Below are 19,261 nucleotides of genomic sequence, written 5' to 3'. Positions count from 1 at the left end.
CTTTGCCACCTTCAACTCACTTATCTGCCCGCCTGCACCTCCTCCCCCTTCCTCTCTCACAGCCCGTGATTTTGCTACTTACTTCAAAGACAAAATCGACACCATTTGACAAGATATTTCCTCATGCCAAATTCCACACACTTCACCCACTCTACCCACCTTCACCTACACTCCCCAATTCACCCTTAATTCATTCTCTCCAGTAACTGAAGACAAAATCTCTACACTGATCTCATCATCTCAACCTACAACCTGTCCCCTCTACCCTATTCTCTCCAAACTTCTCTGCTCCCTTCCACTGGCACATTTCTATCCTCATTTAACAAACATGCGCTCATCTCACCAATTCTAAAGAAACCATCTCTCGATCCAGCCTCTCTCTAACTGCTGCCCTATTTCTCTCCTCCCCTTTGTCTCCAAACTTCAGCGATTAGTGTACAAACACCTGTCTCACTTTCTCTCCTCTCACTCCATTCTCGACTCTCTGCAATCATGTTTCCGTCCCCAACATTCCACTGAAACTGCTCTCACAAATGTGATCGATGATCTACTTTCTGCAAACTCTAAGGGTCATTTCTCCTTATTCATTCTCGTGAACCGCTTTGTTGCTTTTTTCACTGTTGATCACCCTCTTCTCCTACACATTCTCCATTGGCCTTCATGACACAGTTCTTTCTTGGTTCACTTCCTACCTATAACACTGCTCCTTTAGTGTTTCTACCTCTGGCACATCCGGCTTTCCACTCCCACTATCTGATGAAGTCCCACAGAGCTCTGTTCTTAGCCCTTTACATTTTTCATTGTGCACCTCTTGGTGCACTAATTCGCTCATTCGGCCTCCGAAAACACCTCTGTGCTGATGACACCCAAATCTATATCTCTTCCCCTGACCTCTCCCCTTCTGTACCATCTCATGTAACCAACTGTCTTTTTGCTATCTCCACATGGATGTCCCAATGCTACCTAAAGCTCAACATATCCAAAACAGAGCTTATCATCTTCTCTCCTTCCAGAGTCACCACCTCCCCTCAAAATCTCCCTCACTGTCAATACCACCACAATTTCCTCAGACTCCCAAGCCCGCTGCTTTGGTGTCACACTTGTACCTGCCCTCACCTTTTTTACTCACATCCAATCTCTCCCAGTCCTGTCGATTCCACCTCAAAAACATTGCCATAATGCGCCCTTTTCTAACTCAACATGCTACTAAAACTCTTATCCACTCTCTCACCTTCTCCCGTCTTGACTACTGCAACCTCCTGCTATCTGGCATTCCTGAGACACCCATATATCCACACTTCAATCCATCCTAAATACTACTGCAAGACTGATTTTCCTCTCTCACCGCTCCATATCTACTGCACCACTTTGCAAATCCCTACACTGGCTCCCTGTGTCCTCCAGAATCGAATTCAAATTTCTTACCCTTATCTACAAAGCCCTCAACAACCCTACTCCTGAATACATCTCAAATCTCATATCAAAATACTTTCCCTCTTGCACTCTTAGCTCTACCTCTGACCTGCACCTTGTTTCATCCCTGGTAACCACTTCTCACTCATTCCTACAAGACTTCTCCCGTGCTGCTCCCCACTTATGGAATTCCCTACCACTCCTAATCAGACTTTCCCACAGCCTTCAAATCTTTCGATGCTCTGTAAAAACCCATCTCTTTTTTTAAAGCTTACCTTATCGCTGATGATACTATTCACACTAATACACCCTTACAGCTGTCCTTGTATGCCCTTGTTTTATTTATGTACTGTTTTCCCTAAAGTACGGCACTGCAGAGCACTGTGGCGCTTTACAAATCTACGATAATAATTGTGATGTTTTCCTCAGTAATAAAAGCAAAGCTCTGTCTTCACTAGCACCCAAAGTCCTATGTCAATGGTATTAAGCATGGGAACATGGCTTCCTTCAATAGCACAGGGCCATAAATACATGTCTTGATGCCCAGCATGAAGGGGCAATGGAGGAGGATGTCTATGTGCAACTGGTACAAATCTGTTCTAAAAAAACAATTCCTTCTTTTAATTTCTCTACTGTTGTAAACAAATTAAGTATATTATTGTGATCAACATTTAACTCATTACTAAACTTCGTAATTTCACAAAACTAAGCTATATAGCATCTCATTTATTACTATTGAACTTTATAAGTACCAGCCATGATTTCATAGAAAAAAAGGTCAGCTAACTGTGGGACCCCAGTTCACCTTCTGTGCAGAAAAAATACATTGCCCTGTCATTATTTGCTTAGCTAAGTACATGGTTCATCTCATCCTAAGTTTTGTGCCATGCTGGCAATCCTCCTAGATCTCCACACGCCAGCTAGTTACAAAGGTATAAGAGCTGGGAGAGCTGCCATAGATAGTATCCATTTTCTCTTACTTCAATTATATGTAAAAAAAAAACCCAGTCACATTCAAGGACATCTCCGGTCAGTGCTGAGAAGATGAGCTGTAATAATGGGGATTTCTAACAGGAAGGAGGCTGTAGAGGTTAATTGATTTCATCAGTGTTCCGTACAAGGACAATTCATGCTGCAGATAAAGTGGAGAGAATTCCTTTTTAAACACACTTCTGTTAAGTAGTGAAAATCACTTAATTTATTTTCCTCTCATAAACTCCAAAGCTTTAAAGAGAATAACATTTAAATTGTGTCTCAATATAACCAGCAGATCACTACTGTTACTGTGTTCAGTAGAAGTAATATATGGAGTCTGAATGTTTTATTTTTATTTTCTATGTCCCTTGAAGGAATATTAATAAGAGAGGCCAGGGCCACGGAGATCAATTACAGGCCCTGTGGTAGAGGACATCCGTCACTTCACCACAATAGCGTATAAAATAGTTTAGACAAAGTGAGATAATGGGTATTACCAAACACCTTTTTTTCCCATTGCTTGTACTTTCTGTAGTACTTCCCAGCGCATCCTACCAGAGCACGGTCCTGCGCTTATAGGACTCATGCCACCGGTAATTGTAGGTGATGCGACAGTGGCTGGTCCTCCCAGAGTCCCGGGGCTTCAGCTCCAGCTACAAGTCCCATCATGCTTTGCGAATATATAGCAGCTTATTGCTGGAAGGGTATGCTGGGACTTGTAGTTTCACAACACCTGGAGTGTCACAGGTTAGCCAACACTGCCCTATAACAAATATACACTGTGAGGGAAGACAAAGCCGAAAAACAATTTTTCTTGGAATTATTTGACCTTGGTCTTTTATTCATAAATGTGTACATAAGAAATAGAGGGGGAATCATAACCTTGAAAATGGAGGAGCCACAGATACCTGGCTCAAACTCCTTGTTCCCTGCTGCCTGACCCAATTTGAGATAATCACTTTGGGGACTGTCTTTCAAATCCTACCTTTACTGCTATTAATGTTACCAGCTGTATAGCTATGCAAAGGTTTGAAGGAAGGGGAAAAGAAAAGCAGGGGACATTGGCTTTCAATCATTAAGGAACGTAAATGCTGATATGTGCTGTATTTTGTGTTAAACTGCTCTGCGCATGTCCAGAAATGACCCATATGCCAGAGAACACATTAACGTTTAATTCATCTTTGAGCGCAAAGGCCACTTTCTTTTATACAGATCAAGTAACTCCAAGGTGACCTGTGACAGTGTAATCTATAACTGAAGTAAGATCGAAGAAGAGAAGTAATAGATGTTGTTCAAACATATTATATGAACACTGAAACTGCCATGAAAATATCTGATATTCTCTGAAATAACTTATCACCAAAGATAAGAATCTATTTCATTGCTGTTTGTAAGAGTATCCACATCACTTGTATTTTGAAACGTCAAAGTAAAACTAATGTAACAATATTCCACTCAATTTACCTCTCTAAATCACTGCCTAGATGTGTTTTTTAAGTAATAAGGTTTTACTAAAATATCTCTAAAGTCATAAATATAACACATTTTCTAACAAGAATCGTGGAAAATAAACCTATATTGGACACAGATAGAAAACTTGCGTTCAGAATGTGGTACTGGAGGTAAAGAATAAACTGTATGGGGGATACTGAAAGTGCTGATAACATTTATAGTGGTTTGCAGATAAATATGCTGTATATTGCACCATCTGTTTGCATAAAAATAAAATGAGTCAAATATATATCTGCTTACAAGCATATAGAGAAATACATGCTGCAGGTAGATAAACACTTAAAGAATGGGTAAATAAAATGAATCACGTTGGTGCTGTTGCCTACAACCATAGCTGTCAAATAAAAGCACTGTGCTCTGTAATTGAAGCTCACTGGAGCCTGACGATTGGTTAGAAAACGTTGGAAGTTACCTGGTGTGTCTCCTTAGTCTTGGCAGGTGCTGAAAAGGTGTGCACTGAAAGCTCAACTTATTAGATGACCTTGAATCTAACCAGGCGGTTTCATCTCTAGTTCTTGCTTCTAAATGGGGGACCCCACCAGAATTCTATCTAATGGCTCTGATGGAAGTGCCATCACAAACCATAAAATATTAAAGGGGCCGTGTAGAAATCACCTTATTGGACGCTCCTGTCCAATCAGGTCCTTTCTACATACACATTTCTAGTTAGCACTTTTTGAATTTTTATTGAGGCCTCCAGGACATGTACCCAAATTATTTATGGTAAATATATTCTAGAACTTAAGCAATAAGCTTTTTATACATTCAGTTTCCCACCAGCACCACTCTCCGGGCCTGATTCAAGTCCGAACGCAACTTGCAGTTTAAAAACGGGTAGTTCTGATTCTATTCAAATCTAAACATATCTGGTTGGAAGTACGCTCTGGCTAAACAGTACTTGCCGTACGTAGACACACATAACACACTTTAGTATACGCGATGTACAATAAAAAGTCACATCAGAACACATAAAAAAATGTTTAATATAAAATAACAACTCTTAACTGTATAATCATTCCTAAAAAATAATTTCGTTTTTTTCTACAGTAAATAAAGATGCTTGCAGTGCATACTGTTCATACAATGCATTTTGTATTACTTGTATACACATGTCCTGTGCTAGCTTATGGCATTCATACTTGTACTTTTTAATTGAAAGACTATGCCTTGTCAGTTATCACTATGAGTTTGCATTTACACCTGACCTGTAGTGGGTGTAAATGACATGGATGACACCAAGCGTACTTTCAAGAAACTCGGGACTTCAGTCGCCAGGATCTGCGTCGTGGCCTACGTTAGTCCACTCTTTTACTTCCCCGTTCCGCCTCTCAAGTCGTAGGCAGTGTGAACTGTTATTTGCGTTCGGACATGAATTGCATGCAATTGCGTATATTGGTGTAAGGTCCTTTTCTGAGCATGCGCACAGCTATTTCATGCAAGAAACGCTACGCAAATGTCCCTAAATTCTGCATTCTACAGACTGTAGAATTCTCCTAGACAGCTTTACTCAACTACATAAAGTGTGATCTGATCCAATTGAGGGATAGCTATTGCATGGATATGCTCTCTGCAGAATGTATGTTTAGGCTGCATCTTATATAAGGCTTTTCCACTTGCACTAAATATGATATTTTTTAAAATAAATCTCAAATAAACCAAAGAATTAAAATAAATACATAACAGATTATTGTAATATCCTTGTTTTTAGAATGTGGTTGAATAGTCAAAGAAATTCTTAAGCATGTTTTACTTCAACATTACAGTTCAGTGCCCTTGATTCTTCTCACGCACAAGTGCTACCCCGTATAAATAGTCTGGCTGTATCTACGAGTAATGCGATGTGTGCCAAAGGTCGACAACCACTGAATACAATGACAAATGCCAGCTACATTCAGCTCATACACTTTTTCAGGATACATCTCTTTTATTCTCATAGGACACAGAAGAGACTACTTTTTCTGAATATGCAAATTTTGTATTGATATTCAGAACATGTTTCAGGATTATGGTTTCCTGTGTGCTAGAAAATGCAGATCCACACATTCATAAATGCATGCCACCACCGAATTCGTATCCCATCTGTGCAGTATATTTTCCTAATCATAGCAGGTCCCTCATGCCAGAGACCCACACGGTTCCCAAGAACTCACCCCAACAGTACTTCACAAGGTCCTTGACAATCTGGGAGGTTTCAAACCCCAATAGCACTGCCTCCCTCGAACACAAGCACTCCGTAGTCCAAGCTGTGGAGTCACTGCCTCTGTTAGAAATGAACCCTGTTGTACTTACGGCTAGAATAGGTTTGGGAGCAGGGAAATTGGTTAGAAATATTCCTTAAATGTAAAGGTGTTGAAAATAAAAAAACAAACAAGAAAACCTATTATTATTAATAGATTGATGAGGACTAATGTGGTAAGCAATGCTTTGTATTTTGGCTAACAGTGTCTTCTTAATAAATGTTTGTGGAGTCCCTTTTATGCTACCTCTTGTAATCATGGGGCTTGCTTCCTGTCATTCCTGCACATAGCAAGTGGGAGGGAGGCTTCAGTTAGGAGACTTATGGAGTATATTTACTAAACTGAGGGTTTGAAAAAGTGGAGATGTTGCCTACAGCAACCAGATTCTAGTTATCATTTATTTAGTACATTCTACAAAATGACAGCTAGAATGTGATTGGTTGCTATAGGCAACATCTCCACTTTTTCAAATCCACAGTTTAGTAAATATACTCCCATGACAGATAAATAAGTGACATGGAGTCTAGTTAGTAGCATATCAGGGGTGTAAATCTAACCGTAACATGATCAAACTCTTTTTTCATTATATGTGAGGCTATTCAAGAGGGCAGTGTTCAATATCAATCAATGTCTACATCAGTGATGGCTAACCGGTGACACTCCAGGTGTTGTGAAACTACAAGCCCCAGCATGCTTTGCCAGTAGATAACTAGCTCATAGCTGGCAAAGCATGCTGGGGCTTGTAGTTTCACAACACCTGGAGTCTCACAGGTTAGCCATCACTGGTCTACATCAATATAATGGGAAAGAAAACACAGCTATGTATTTTTTTTATACCGTTTTCTTGTTATACTGGCACTACAAAGAAAAAAATTAGTGTTTATGATGGAACAATCTCTCAAGGGAAAGCACAACAGCCATGTAAATCATCATCACAGCACACATCAATTACAATGAAAAAAGTATGTAATTTACCTTAAGGTTTTTTTTAATTAAAAAATTAAAATGGGTACCACTGCATTTTGGAGCATGTAAACATGAAGATTTTGGCATACTATAGTATAGTTTCTGTTTCAAAATAAAAAACCAAGGTGTTGCAGAAAATGAGATGGTTTATTAATAGATTATTGCCTAAGTGAACATGCTTCTAATTTTTCATGATAATTTGGCCACTTGTAATCACTGTAATTTTGGCTTTAATTCAGTGGTTGCCTTGTCAAAATTTTAACAGTAGCAGGGTACCTGCTAGATTATATAACTAACAAAGCGATTGCTAGCCATGGATTTTATTTAGTCCCTGTTATTTAACTATACGTATATACAAACGCTTAACCCTTACTGGGCTTTATATATTAGCGTGCATGTGAATTGTGCGATCGTAAAAAGGGCATGTTTGAAACCCATATGGAGTCCTTATTATGTTAGGGGTCCTATTCTATTACTGACAAGATAACAACTATACAGGATTATTGTGACAATGGACTGTGTCAATAACTAAATAATTGTCAGAGATCTTATTTAATCAACGTATAGGCTTATCACCTATAAACTGTTTCAATCAAGGTCACCGCGGTAATTAATTCACACCACACATACCACAATCACTTTATTTATTGAGTGGTATCTCAAGTTGTTAAATCAGTTTAATAATGGAGTCATTTACATCATTATACATTGAGAATTTATACATATTGATACAAAGTAGCATAGCATAGCAATTTTATTTTGCTATTTTAATTCACTTTTGTAGTCACTTTGGTTTTAATATTTCGCTATTGAATTAGGAGGGATTTTTCTTAAAGTATATCAATAAAGAAATAGATATTTTATTATTTAGAAGATCGCCGAGTGCCTCCAAATACACATTTCTTCCCTATCCCCTCTTTTTTGCTCTAACATTAGCTACTGTGTAGAAGTGCACCCTCCAGTAATAATATTATTTCATCCCTAAGAATTAATAGGTATCATAATACTGGTATAGCGATACCTAGTGCAGTGGTACTCTCTTTTGCCTTGTCAAAATACCAGCTGACTTATTTTTGGATTTATAAGATAAAAATCAAACATTTTAAATGTGCACGCCCATGATTCACAGCAAAGTTCAGGTAAATATATGAAATTTTGTTCTGTCGTGAAAATCTCTATTCATGTATTTCAGAAGTTATAGGGTCTTTTTTATGTAGAATAAATCTAATTGGATCTTCTTTCTTACAGCTCATTCTATCCACATGGGAAGGAGGTTATAACTTACAATGCCAGAATCTGGTCAGTGCTGGAGAAGCAGATGTTCGGGTAAGAAGCAAGATTCTGAAGCTTCTGAAATCAATGGCATTTAATTCATTGTCACGGCAACCTTAAGTACAAGCAATTACATGCCAGCAGTAGGAGCTTATTTAAGTGTGAGCACTGTGCTATGATGTTACATTAGTCTAAGGAGAATGAAAAATATATGTCTTATATCACCTAAAAAACTTCTCAGATATTTCAGCAGTAAGTATGAAATAGAACTCCAGCCAGTCTTGTGAGACAGAGATTAAACTCAATGGGGATAGACGATGAGCGGGTCAAACACGGTACAAGGGTGCCAAATTAAAGGGTACAAGACAGGAGACAAGGGAGGGCAGACATGAAAGTACACACTGAAGGGACAATGGGCAGACAGGAAGCAAGGGGAGATGGAATGAAGCGGACAGGCATCATGGCAGATAAGAGGTAAGAAAACTGATTTTGGAGCGCTAAAGGTAGTCAGTAAATGTAAATCATATGCTAATTGAATTAGTTGTGGTGTGTAGTGGGTGATTTTACTTTCACCACTCACCACATGCATGTTTATGTAACCTTGACTGGCTTTTTCACGTTTCTATATCTTTGCTTTACAGGTGGCCAAAGTTCTTTGGTGGTACTATTTTTCAAAAGCAATTGAATTTATGGACACATTTTTTTTCGTTTTACGGAAAAAGAACAGCCAAATCACATTCCTCCATGTTTATCATCATGCCACAATGTTCAATATATGGTGGTGTGTACTAAACTGGATTCCTTGTGGACAGAGTAAGTGTTCATCAGTAGTGCAGCAGCGCTAGCAACCGAAGCTCAGGGGTGCTGAGTTCTCGCTCTTTGCGATTATAGAAGCACCATCACTTGTTTAGCGGCTATAGTTGTATTGTTTAGTGCTGATGGTTCCATAGGTCTACACGGCCATATCTCAGATTTTACATCAAGGCTCTGGGCCGCTGCTATTTATTTGCCAAGTTACAAATTAGATTAGGCAAAAACAGGGAATGGTTTTGTAATATTGAAAGAAAGAAATAAAATTTACATTTCTGCATGAGTGTTTACAGAGGGAATGACAGTGTAAATGAGTCGTACATTGATTACAGAAATTAGATATTTTAAAATGTTCCTGTGTGTGGGTGTTGATGAGAAATAATTATGTGTACATAGTTAAAGCTGCACTACCACTTATAAAAAGTATTTTACTAATTGTCCAAAGAAAACCCAGTATAGAGAGGAGCACTTAAATGTTTATGTGAACATAACGAGAGTGCCTGTTGCTCACGCTGCCACCCAAGCTGCTGATATCTAACTGCACTTGCATAGTTTTGTTAGGCAGTGGGTGGTGTTAGTTCAGTGTTATCCACCATGAGGCACCATCTGTATAGATGGGCACTTCAGTGAACTGATGTCTTATTAAGTATAATATACAGCAGATATGTAATATTGTTTTTATATTAGAATGTAGCGGATTTTTGTTGAAAACTTTTTAGAAAGCTGCTACTGACAATGTCCTGTGCTGCAAATTGTTATTAACATTTCTTAGCAGCACTTTGTGTTACTCAGTGATACGCTCAAATTACCATCACCATTTATCAAAAACAGTTTAGTTAAGCTCAACCCAAGGAAAAAAAATGATCGTTCAATTTGACATCTGAGACGAGAGGCCAAATCGGATGACATCCGGCTGTTTGGCCACTAGACCAGTGCCGGTCCACACAAGCCCATTGCAGTCTCTTGGTGTTATGGCCACCAGTACGGCATAAACTCATAGAACGGGTAGAAGAGGTCTTCACCTTTAGCAGCCGCCTTTCCCGTAGAGACTGGTTATGCTCACAGGTACTTGGATGGCCCCAGGTCTTATGTTCAGAGTAGTATGAGTTTATGCTAACACTGCAACGCACAGGTACAGGAGGTAGCATACGGTGTAGCGGCAGGCCAGAGATCAGCGGACTGGACAGAGCACCAGAGAAGATGTCAGGTACAGGCAAAAAGGTCAGGGGCACAGGCAGTGGTTCAGAATCCGGGTACAAGCAAAGGTCGGGGTCACAGGCAGTGGTTCAAAGTCCAGGTACAGGCAAAAGGTCATACACAGGTAATCAATCCAAGGTTTCAACACCAAACACTAAACAAGAACAGGAGCAGGCAGCAGTACTGGAACAGAACGCTAGAACCAGCAGTGAGGCTCAGACGTCACTGCCTTAAATAGTACTAAGAGCCAATCAGGACAGAGGAGGACAGGGCTGACAATCAGCCTCAGGAGGCAGCTAATTAATTACTAGCTAGAACTAGCATTGGTAATAACATAAACCAGGAAGCATGTATACAAATATAAATGAACTAGTTTAAATCATGAGAGCTCCCCCTGGAGTTGGAGAATGTCCCTACACCTTCCTACATCTATGCCACAAGGATAATCCCAAAGAATAAGAACAGCATAGAAACTAGAGCACGCGCCCGGCTGCTAGATCACGCCAGGATGCGGCGTACCGCCGCGGCTCGTAACACTTGGCCACACTTTCCACTATGCTTGGTGATCATCCTTTCAATTTTATAGGATTATTATCAAGCATCGGTGCCAATATAGGCTGCATTATCGGGCAATAGTGTGGTTACTTTTAGAAAACGGTCATATGTAGAACCATTTCTAACATGAAAAGATAAATAAAAATGATATACTGTATAACATTGGATTGTTGCCATGCTGGTGTATAATATATTGGTACTGATGACTCTTAATACCAATTGCAGGTTTCTTTGGACCTACACTAAACAGTTTCATCCATGTTCTAATGTACTCCTACTATGGTCTGTCAGTTATTCCATCCATGCATAAATACCTCTGGTGGAAGAAGTATCTCACTCAGGCACAACTGGTAGGTTAAAAACTTTCGCAATGAACACACTATTTTTTACTATAAAAGTCATTCATGTTAACAAAAACCTTCCTATATACTTTAAATAAATACAGTGGTCTTCAGGATAAGTTTTACTTTTGCTTATTTTTAAAAAAACAAACAAACCAAACACTAACTTAATGTATGTATGTATACAGTGGCGGAACTACCACTTGGGCCCATTGAAATAATGGGGCCCGATGCACAGCAGATGTAGAGGATCATAACTAGCGAACTGTGGCCCCCTGCTTGCCTGCACCAGGGCCCCTAGCTCAGTAGTTGCGCCTCTGTATGAAACACAAAGTATACATTCTCTGTACACGACACAAACTGGACAGAGCTTGCTGTAGGTAAAGGGGTTGGATTACCCCTGGCAAGTCGCATCATGTAATACCATTATTTTGGAAAAACATGAAGCAGACAAATATCATGTCTCTTGATTGGATGAGTGTCATGTGATTGTTCAGCCGAGTACAACAGCTGCTTTAGTCTCTCCTAGTCAAATGTACCTAACTTTTAAATTATAATAGTGGTTATTTATGCCAATAACAAAAAGTCTACAGTTGTACGTTGTTAGAACATAAAGTACATATTGAAGTTAAAATTGTTTCTGTGCTGTTCCAGATCCAGTTCCTGCTGACCATCTCACACACTCTCAGCGCAGTGGTTAAGCCCTGTGGGTTTCCTTTCGGCTGTCTGATATTTCAGTCCTCATATATGACTACATTGGTTATATTATTTGTAAATTTTTATCTAAAGGTAAGTTATCATGATGGGTAAAATTGGAATTATTTTCATAATTGGAAAATAAAAGCAATTCTAATGCATTGTACAAATTAATTATCTTAATATTGTGAAACTCTGCTGTGAATTACATATAGTTCTGATTAGTTATAACTATTGAGCACTACTAGGACACATGGAGAAAGCAAAATGTCTTAGAGATCTCTATTCCAATATGTCACAGGACAGGAAACACTCGTCAGGTGATCACTAGTGTTTGTTGGATGAGAGAAGTAATCTGAGTTAGGTAATCGTTACTCTTCCCACTGGTCCTTGGGGCATGTTTTGACACTAAGGGGTATATTTACTACACTGCGGGTTTGAAAAAGTGGAGATGTTGCCTCTAGCAACCAATCAGATACTAGCTGTCATTTTGTAGACTGTACTAAATAAATAACTAGAATCTGATTGGTTTGCTATAGGCAACATACCCACATTTTCAAACCTGCTGTTTAGTAAATATACCCCTTAGTGTCAAAACATTTATTAACGTGCAAAAACCATAGGCTTGCATGTCACAGACATTTCCTGCCTACATTGGAGCTGGTTAACAAATTGGAAGCTAATCTAAAAAATAAAGTGGTAAAAAAAAATAATAAAAACAGCGTTAAGTAAATACACAACTTTTTTTTCTATATGTATATCCAAAACGCAGATGATAGTTTCAATAAATAACACATATTTGGTAACCATGTAATGACCATAGTGAAAACAGTTTTACTCAATTATGGCAACAAAAAGAAAGCCAGACTAAAAAATAAAAGCTATTAACAGTAAAACAGTGTGAACAATTGGCGTGGCCTCCTGCAGTGCAGATTTGGCAATTACCCCTGGCAGGGAAACGGTTGAACATTTTTTGATTTTTAAAAAATAAATATTAAAATATTTTTAATTAGCACCTTCCTCCTCTACACTGTAAGAAGGGGTGGGATGTTTTATAAATAAAAAAAAACACTTAAGACGAGGAAATCAGTTTATTTTTATTAGCAATGTAAACCTGTGATATTATGCCACCCTCAATGCCAGCTAATCGTGGCATCTTATTTTCATGTCAATATGACATCATCAGTTACCTTACCCATAATGATATAATCTATTTTGGGGTCATCAGTGTAGCCACAGATTTTGATCAGCAATGAATGATTGGTTACCTGTTGTGATGCAATTGGAAATATCAATTGTAACAATTAACAAGTTAGGGAGAGCATCAAACCACATTAATTTAGGAGAACAAACTTGTAAGAAATTTGTACAGCAACCTCTTGGGTCTATACTGTGCCCACTGGGCTAGCACAGATTTCCCCTCTACAGATTAGTTTGTCCTCGTTAGGACTCATCCGTTCATTATAGGGTTTTCTTCTTAGCAGTGTTAAAAGTACAACAAACATTCTTCAAACAGAATTCAAACCTATACAGTGTACAAAGTATATGCTATCCCCATTTTGTCATCAGTGATGTAACCAGTTTGATCATTTGTCATGTCAACAATTGTAAGGTCATACATTTTTATGTCAGGCATGTAACCCATTATCATGTGTGAAATAACAACTCATGTCACTCATGTGATTTCTCTTGGTGCGTTCATTAATGATGCTGTCCATTTTATGGGCCCCATTGTGATGTCACCCATAGTGAGATCATCATTGTTTATTTAATCAGCGATGTGACCCAACATAAACAACAATTATTAAAACTTTTATAAACAGGGACGATTTTCAAAACCCATCTTAAAAAAGATTTTTAAAATGAAATATAAAACATGGTATTGAGAACATGGCTAAGTGATATTGTGCATACAATACAAAAACAAAATACATATTACACCACTGTATATAATAACTACAAATTCATACATAAATAAAAGCAATACAATGACAATAATTTCTAAGTACTCTATTAATTCAGGAAACATCAAAGATTGAATTCATCATTCAGAATTTTTATATATTACGCACCTAATTTATCCATCCAAAATACTTCCTAAGTAGAAGCTTTTTTTGAAATTACCACATGGGGATAATTGTACCTTTTCCAATACCTGCCAACATAGTTGTGAAACAATGGGCTGTGCGTTTACAACTTCTCACTTCATCTCTGAATTAAATGGTCAAATATTAGATTTAGGTTTGTTAAATCTCACATTAATAATCCTTGAGGTTTGGCCTATATAGCCAAGACCACATGGACATTACAAGAGGTAAACTACTTGCGAAATAGCTTATTGTCATGCAAGGCTTAGCTTCTCCCAATTTAGTAGACACTAAGCAAATTGCAAAAAGCTTTGTTACATCAGGAAATGGTTCTGAAGTGTGAATGCTTCAATCTGAAATTGTAACCGGACGTTTAATACCGTTAAGCTTGTCCTGAGAGCCCAGCACATATCCAGTACATGACGCACCTTTGGTTTTTGTAAACTTTACCTCTGAGCAAAATAAGGGGACATTGGTTGATCACTAGTACACTTCACCTGTAAAAGGAGGCAGGACCATGTGTTCGGGACAGCAGTAGCATCCGATTTCCTCTTAGTTCTCTCAGCATCCAGTCAGGTACCACTGTCACACAGCCCTTAACCACTGTAAAGTATCTACAGGTAATATAATATCCCCTTTAAAGTGGACCTGTTAGAGATGCAGGGCCTGAGTCATTAAGGCAAAAAAAAAAAAAAAAGTGTAAATGTTCTCTGGGACAAACCATGTTACAATGCAAGGGGCGCAAATTAGTTTATTATTTTGCACATGAGTTAAATACTGGCTGTTTTTTCATGTAGCACACAAATACTTGATAGCTTTATTATTACACTGAAATTTAAAGTTGATCTAGGACATGTCCTACCCCAACTAGGAATCTATCCCCACATTTTACATTTACCTCCTCCTCCAATGCAACATGGTTTTGCCCAGGTGCAAATGTTACTCCTTTTTTATGCTTTGCTCTCCTTAATGACTCAGGCCCGCAGAGTTTAAGATCCATTTAGTGGGCTAAATCTGTAGTCAACATACCAGTTCGCTAGGAACCAGAGACATCCCTAAGGAACTACTGTACTCATAATTGGAATATGTATTAATGAGGTACTTGTTCTTAGTAAAGCTATAGTCTCACAAAATAGATGTCTTCACTGTGTGTACAAAACTGGTCTTTAAGATAAAAGTTAGAATTACATTGGTAAAACGCAAGACAAAATAATGTAAATAGAAGAGCAGGAAGCAGTGTTTACTTTTATTTCGGACACTACTGGGTTTTTTTTTCTGTCCAGAGAAATCTGAGGGAATTCACTAAAAGGTTATTGCTTCTGAGGAAAATCAAAATAATGTGAGAGACAGACACTACAGCCATGTTTTTATTTTTCTCTTTAGGCTTACAAGATAAAAACATCAAAATCGGACCCAAATGGAACTAAAGCCAGCGTAGAACTGAAGAATGGATTTCATAAAGTCTTGAGTAACGGCATTGCGCATGAGAAACAGAACTAGACCATGGATTATCCAAATGCAACCTCTGTGCTATTTAAAACACACGGATAGGCTTCCTCCTAACCACTGACCAAATTCAGTTTCCGTTCAAAGCATTTTTAAAAGTAATCAATATCCCCAATTCTTTTAATCTTTTGCTATGTATGTTATGACAAATGTATGGCTTCAGGAGCTGTTTTTTTTATCCAGATGTCATAACAAGAATACAGATGGAAATATTTTTTAATTGTAGTCCAGAAAATGCCTTATAACATCCCACTGACATCCTTTTATGTTTTAACAATGTTTAATTTAATGTAGGCCTTTATAAATACTAAAGTTTAAATTCTGTGAAATTAAAAATATTAAAAAAAAAGACTTGCTGTATATTATTTCAACAAATCAGGTATTGGAGATTCTTTCATAGCGTTCTAGCACACCAGTCTACTACCCCTGAAATTCACAATTCACAGTATTGCACACACAGATATCAATATGTAAAAGTTCTTCCTTTGCCTGCAGTAAATGCCTTCTGATCTTATTGGGGTTGGTGATTTAAATTTTAATCATGCATCTGGACTCATGTAAACTTTTAAGAGTTAATATTTAGAGGAGGATTCCAACCATAACTTAAATTTTGAGTTCAATATCCCACGTTATATCCCATCCCCAAAGTTTACTTTGCTGGGGCCCAGGATACAGATTAAGTTGGTCCACCAGGCTGAGAAAAGAATGGCTCTGTAGAAGCAATGATAATTTGCAGGCATTGCAGGACGCTTTTTATAGACAGGCAGTATATTACGCATCACCACCATACTAGCCAAGGGAAGACCGTATAGGAGCTTGGAGAATGTCAGAAACATCTGCATCAGTGCATCACAGGTAGACTTAGAGATTGTTGTACTGTTGGTGGCTTCTATAAGAAGTAAATCCAATTCCTTTCTGTACATATTGGAAGGATCACTGGCTAACTTTAGATATGTAGTGACATCATTCAGTTGGCCGTATACTTCTGATTTAGATTTGATGGTATCCTGTATGACCATAGCGCTTCCTTTGTCAACGGGGCGGATAACTATGTTGGTATTTTTGTAAGATCTTTCAGTGCCTTAGCCTCACCCTTAGAGAGATTTGACCATCTGTTTGCTTTAGATGTCGAATTATTCACTGAATTTTCTAAAAGTCTTGTAAAAAATTTAATGGAGACATATTGGAAGGTGGGTTAAATGTTGATTTTCATTTAATGAAACCTCGTGGCTCCTCAATAGCAGCTTGTAAGCCAGAATTGATGTTTTTATCTTTATTAAAGTACACCTTCAATTTTAATTGAGGATTAAGCTTCATAATGTCAATCTTACAACTTAGTTGACTTAGTACATTAGTGTGAACAAACGATAACCCACGGTTAAGCACTGTTGTCTCTGCTTGAGTGAGCTTATGTGGGGCATATTCAATTGCTGGCGTTCTAGCCAAAAATCTAGCGGTACATGCACTATTACCGTTACTATGGTAATAGTGCGCGTAAATACCCTTATGGTAGTTTACTCGCTGGATTTCAGCTCGCGGCTCAGGGAGCTACGAGCTGAAATCCAGCTATTACCGTAATAACGGTAATAGTTTTAACACCACGGGGATTCTAAAGAATTGAATATGCCCCTTTGTGTTGTAATTCCTTCTTGACCTCTCCCTCTTCCACTCACCGCCCCTACTGGTGGGTTTAATCTCGGACCTCCAAGTTGTGCCCTTGTAGTCACCCCTAAAGGGGGTCTCATTTGATAAATTGTATTTATTGTAAGAATTGCCACCATCACTGTCACTGATTTAAGAATATTGTGTACTAGAATAGGTTGCTTGACGGGATTGCCCCTCTCTAGTAACTCTAGGGGTTCTGGATCGACTATTTGCTTGATCAGCTCCTATGAGCCACTGATACACTTTTTGTTCTGTATAATCTATTTTATGCAATTTATCTTTTTTAAAAGAAATGAGTTCCTTTCTGTATACTTCAATCTGAATTTGTAATTTTTTTAACCAATCATTGGTGTCAAGTTGCAAACTCGTTAATACGTTGAACCTCAAATGATCTGACTTTTTCTTTAATTGCTACCATTTCTCTCTTTGACGACTCCACCACCAATAATATTAAATCCAAAAGAACTTTTATTTAAGATGGCCACCCACAGTCTGCAAAATTCCATGTTATATCGAGCAATAGTAGGAATATTTTTTATTCTAAACCTTCTGGGTATTTTCTTTTCTCAATGATAATCAGATAAAGTGACACCGTGCATGTAAAAGGTCAATTTCATGTTTCTTGAGCTTAAGTAACTCCCCATATATTTCTTCTATAGTGGCTGCTCCTCCACTAGTTAGTAAATTCTCTTTAAATAAGATATTTTCAGCCTCTATATCAGAAAAGCTCAGTTTCTCCAATTAATAGATTAATACCCATGGGGATACCATTAATTGAACACGCAGTATCAACCATATTGCAAACAATCCAGATCTCTGTTTAAAAACAAAATAAAAGTGACCAATGCAAATGACATAACCAGCAGAAAGTTATTGTCAATTATCAAACAAAAACTCAAGGTGCCTCAGCATTCTTTCCATACCACCATATATGTAAAAGATTTTATAGTATCCAGGTGAGGCGGCACTCCGGGATTTAAGACAAATTGTAGTATCAAAATTGTGTATTGTGTATTTAATCCATTCCAACGTTTCAGTATAGAACTTTCCTCAGGGACATCATGTGAGAATCTGACAAACATACTCAATACATATAGTAGACAGCATAATTAACATACCTTACACCTGCTGAAAGATTAAATGTTCAGTTTTAGTGGCTGAACCCTAGCAGGGGAGTCCTGCCTGAGGCTGCACACTATGTGTAGGTCTGTGTCAGCAGACAGAGAATCCTGTCCAGCTGCAGCTTGGGCAGCATACTCTGCAGTCCTGTCTCTGCCGACACAAACCTACACATAGTGTGTGGCCACAGGCAGCCCACTGACAGAATTAAAACGGGGTGGGGACTAAATCCCTCCCTCCCCAAAAAATTTTTGTCAGTCCATTGCACATAGACAAGAGGTACAGTTTCAATGTAAGGTACCAATTAGGTGAAGACCCCTCATTGTGCAGTTTCCAAACATCAGCTTTTGTCCAATTGCTTGTAGATATTGATTATATAAAGATGGTTTTCACCTAGCCAGAATTTACATATCCGTATCACAAATTTTTAGTGTGTATTCAATTAATGGTACCACTTATCTTTTTCTAGTGATATTCATAGTTAGAGTGGTGGTGTTGCCTTTTACTCTGTTCAGGTAGGCTTTTTCCTGAAGTTCTATTTATGAAACTTTGACCCATGTTCTGACATAATCGTAATTGCCACTTAAGTCTCTCCTGATGTCCTGGGTTGCTAGGATCTCTAGTTTCACATCTTTATCTCTCTACTGTAATCTTATCTCTAACTTGCACTTTCATCCTCTTAATGTCATTTTCTAAGTCAGTGACTCAGTATCTGGTGATTTCGCTCTCTCTCGCTTTGCCAATTCTCTTAAATGTCTCACATGCACTACCTGTCTGTTATTTATCTTAAACGGTCTCTAAATCTTCCTCATGTAATATCTCCATGCCTGCCAATGACCTTCTCTCTACTCTGCTCTCTTTACATGCTAGATTCCCCATCTATACTTCTCGTCTTTTTCTTTTACTAAAA

At 38.2% G+C, this 19,261-nt stretch overlaps 1 protein-coding gene across 2 annotated transcripts in view; it reads left to right on the top strand.

The window, feature by feature from the left end:
* The window catches only part of ELOVL2 (ELOVL fatty acid elongase 2), an 81,949-nt gene extending 66,051 nt beyond the window's left edge, over positions 1-15,898 (top strand). The window contains exons 4-8 of one of the 2 annotated variants that reach the window (XM_075213071.1): positions 8,352-8,429; positions 9,017-9,188; positions 11,163-11,287; positions 11,933-12,067; positions 15,445-15,898. In XM_075213071.1, the coding sequence (XP_075069172.1) occupies positions 8,352-8,429; positions 9,017-9,188; positions 11,163-11,287; positions 11,933-12,067; positions 15,445-15,561 (627 nt within the window). In that variant the 3' untranslated portion in view covers positions 15,562-15,898. The remainder of the gene's footprint in view (positions 1-8,351; positions 8,430-9,016; positions 9,189-11,162; positions 11,288-11,932; positions 12,068-15,444) is intronic. The other variant, XM_075213070.1, reaches the window with a different exon arrangement.
* Positions 15,899-19,261: the final 3,363 nt, after the last annotated feature.

The sequence above is a fragment of the Mixophyes fleayi genome, chromosome 5, assembly GCF_038048845.1.
Source record: "Mixophyes fleayi isolate aMixFle1 chromosome 5, aMixFle1.hap1, whole genome shotgun sequence".
Taxonomy (NCBI): domain Eukaryota; kingdom Metazoa; phylum Chordata; class Amphibia; order Anura; family Limnodynastidae; genus Mixophyes; species Mixophyes fleayi.
Note: the sequence above shows the minus strand (reverse complement) of the source record. Positions and strands in the feature narration are given on the sequence as shown.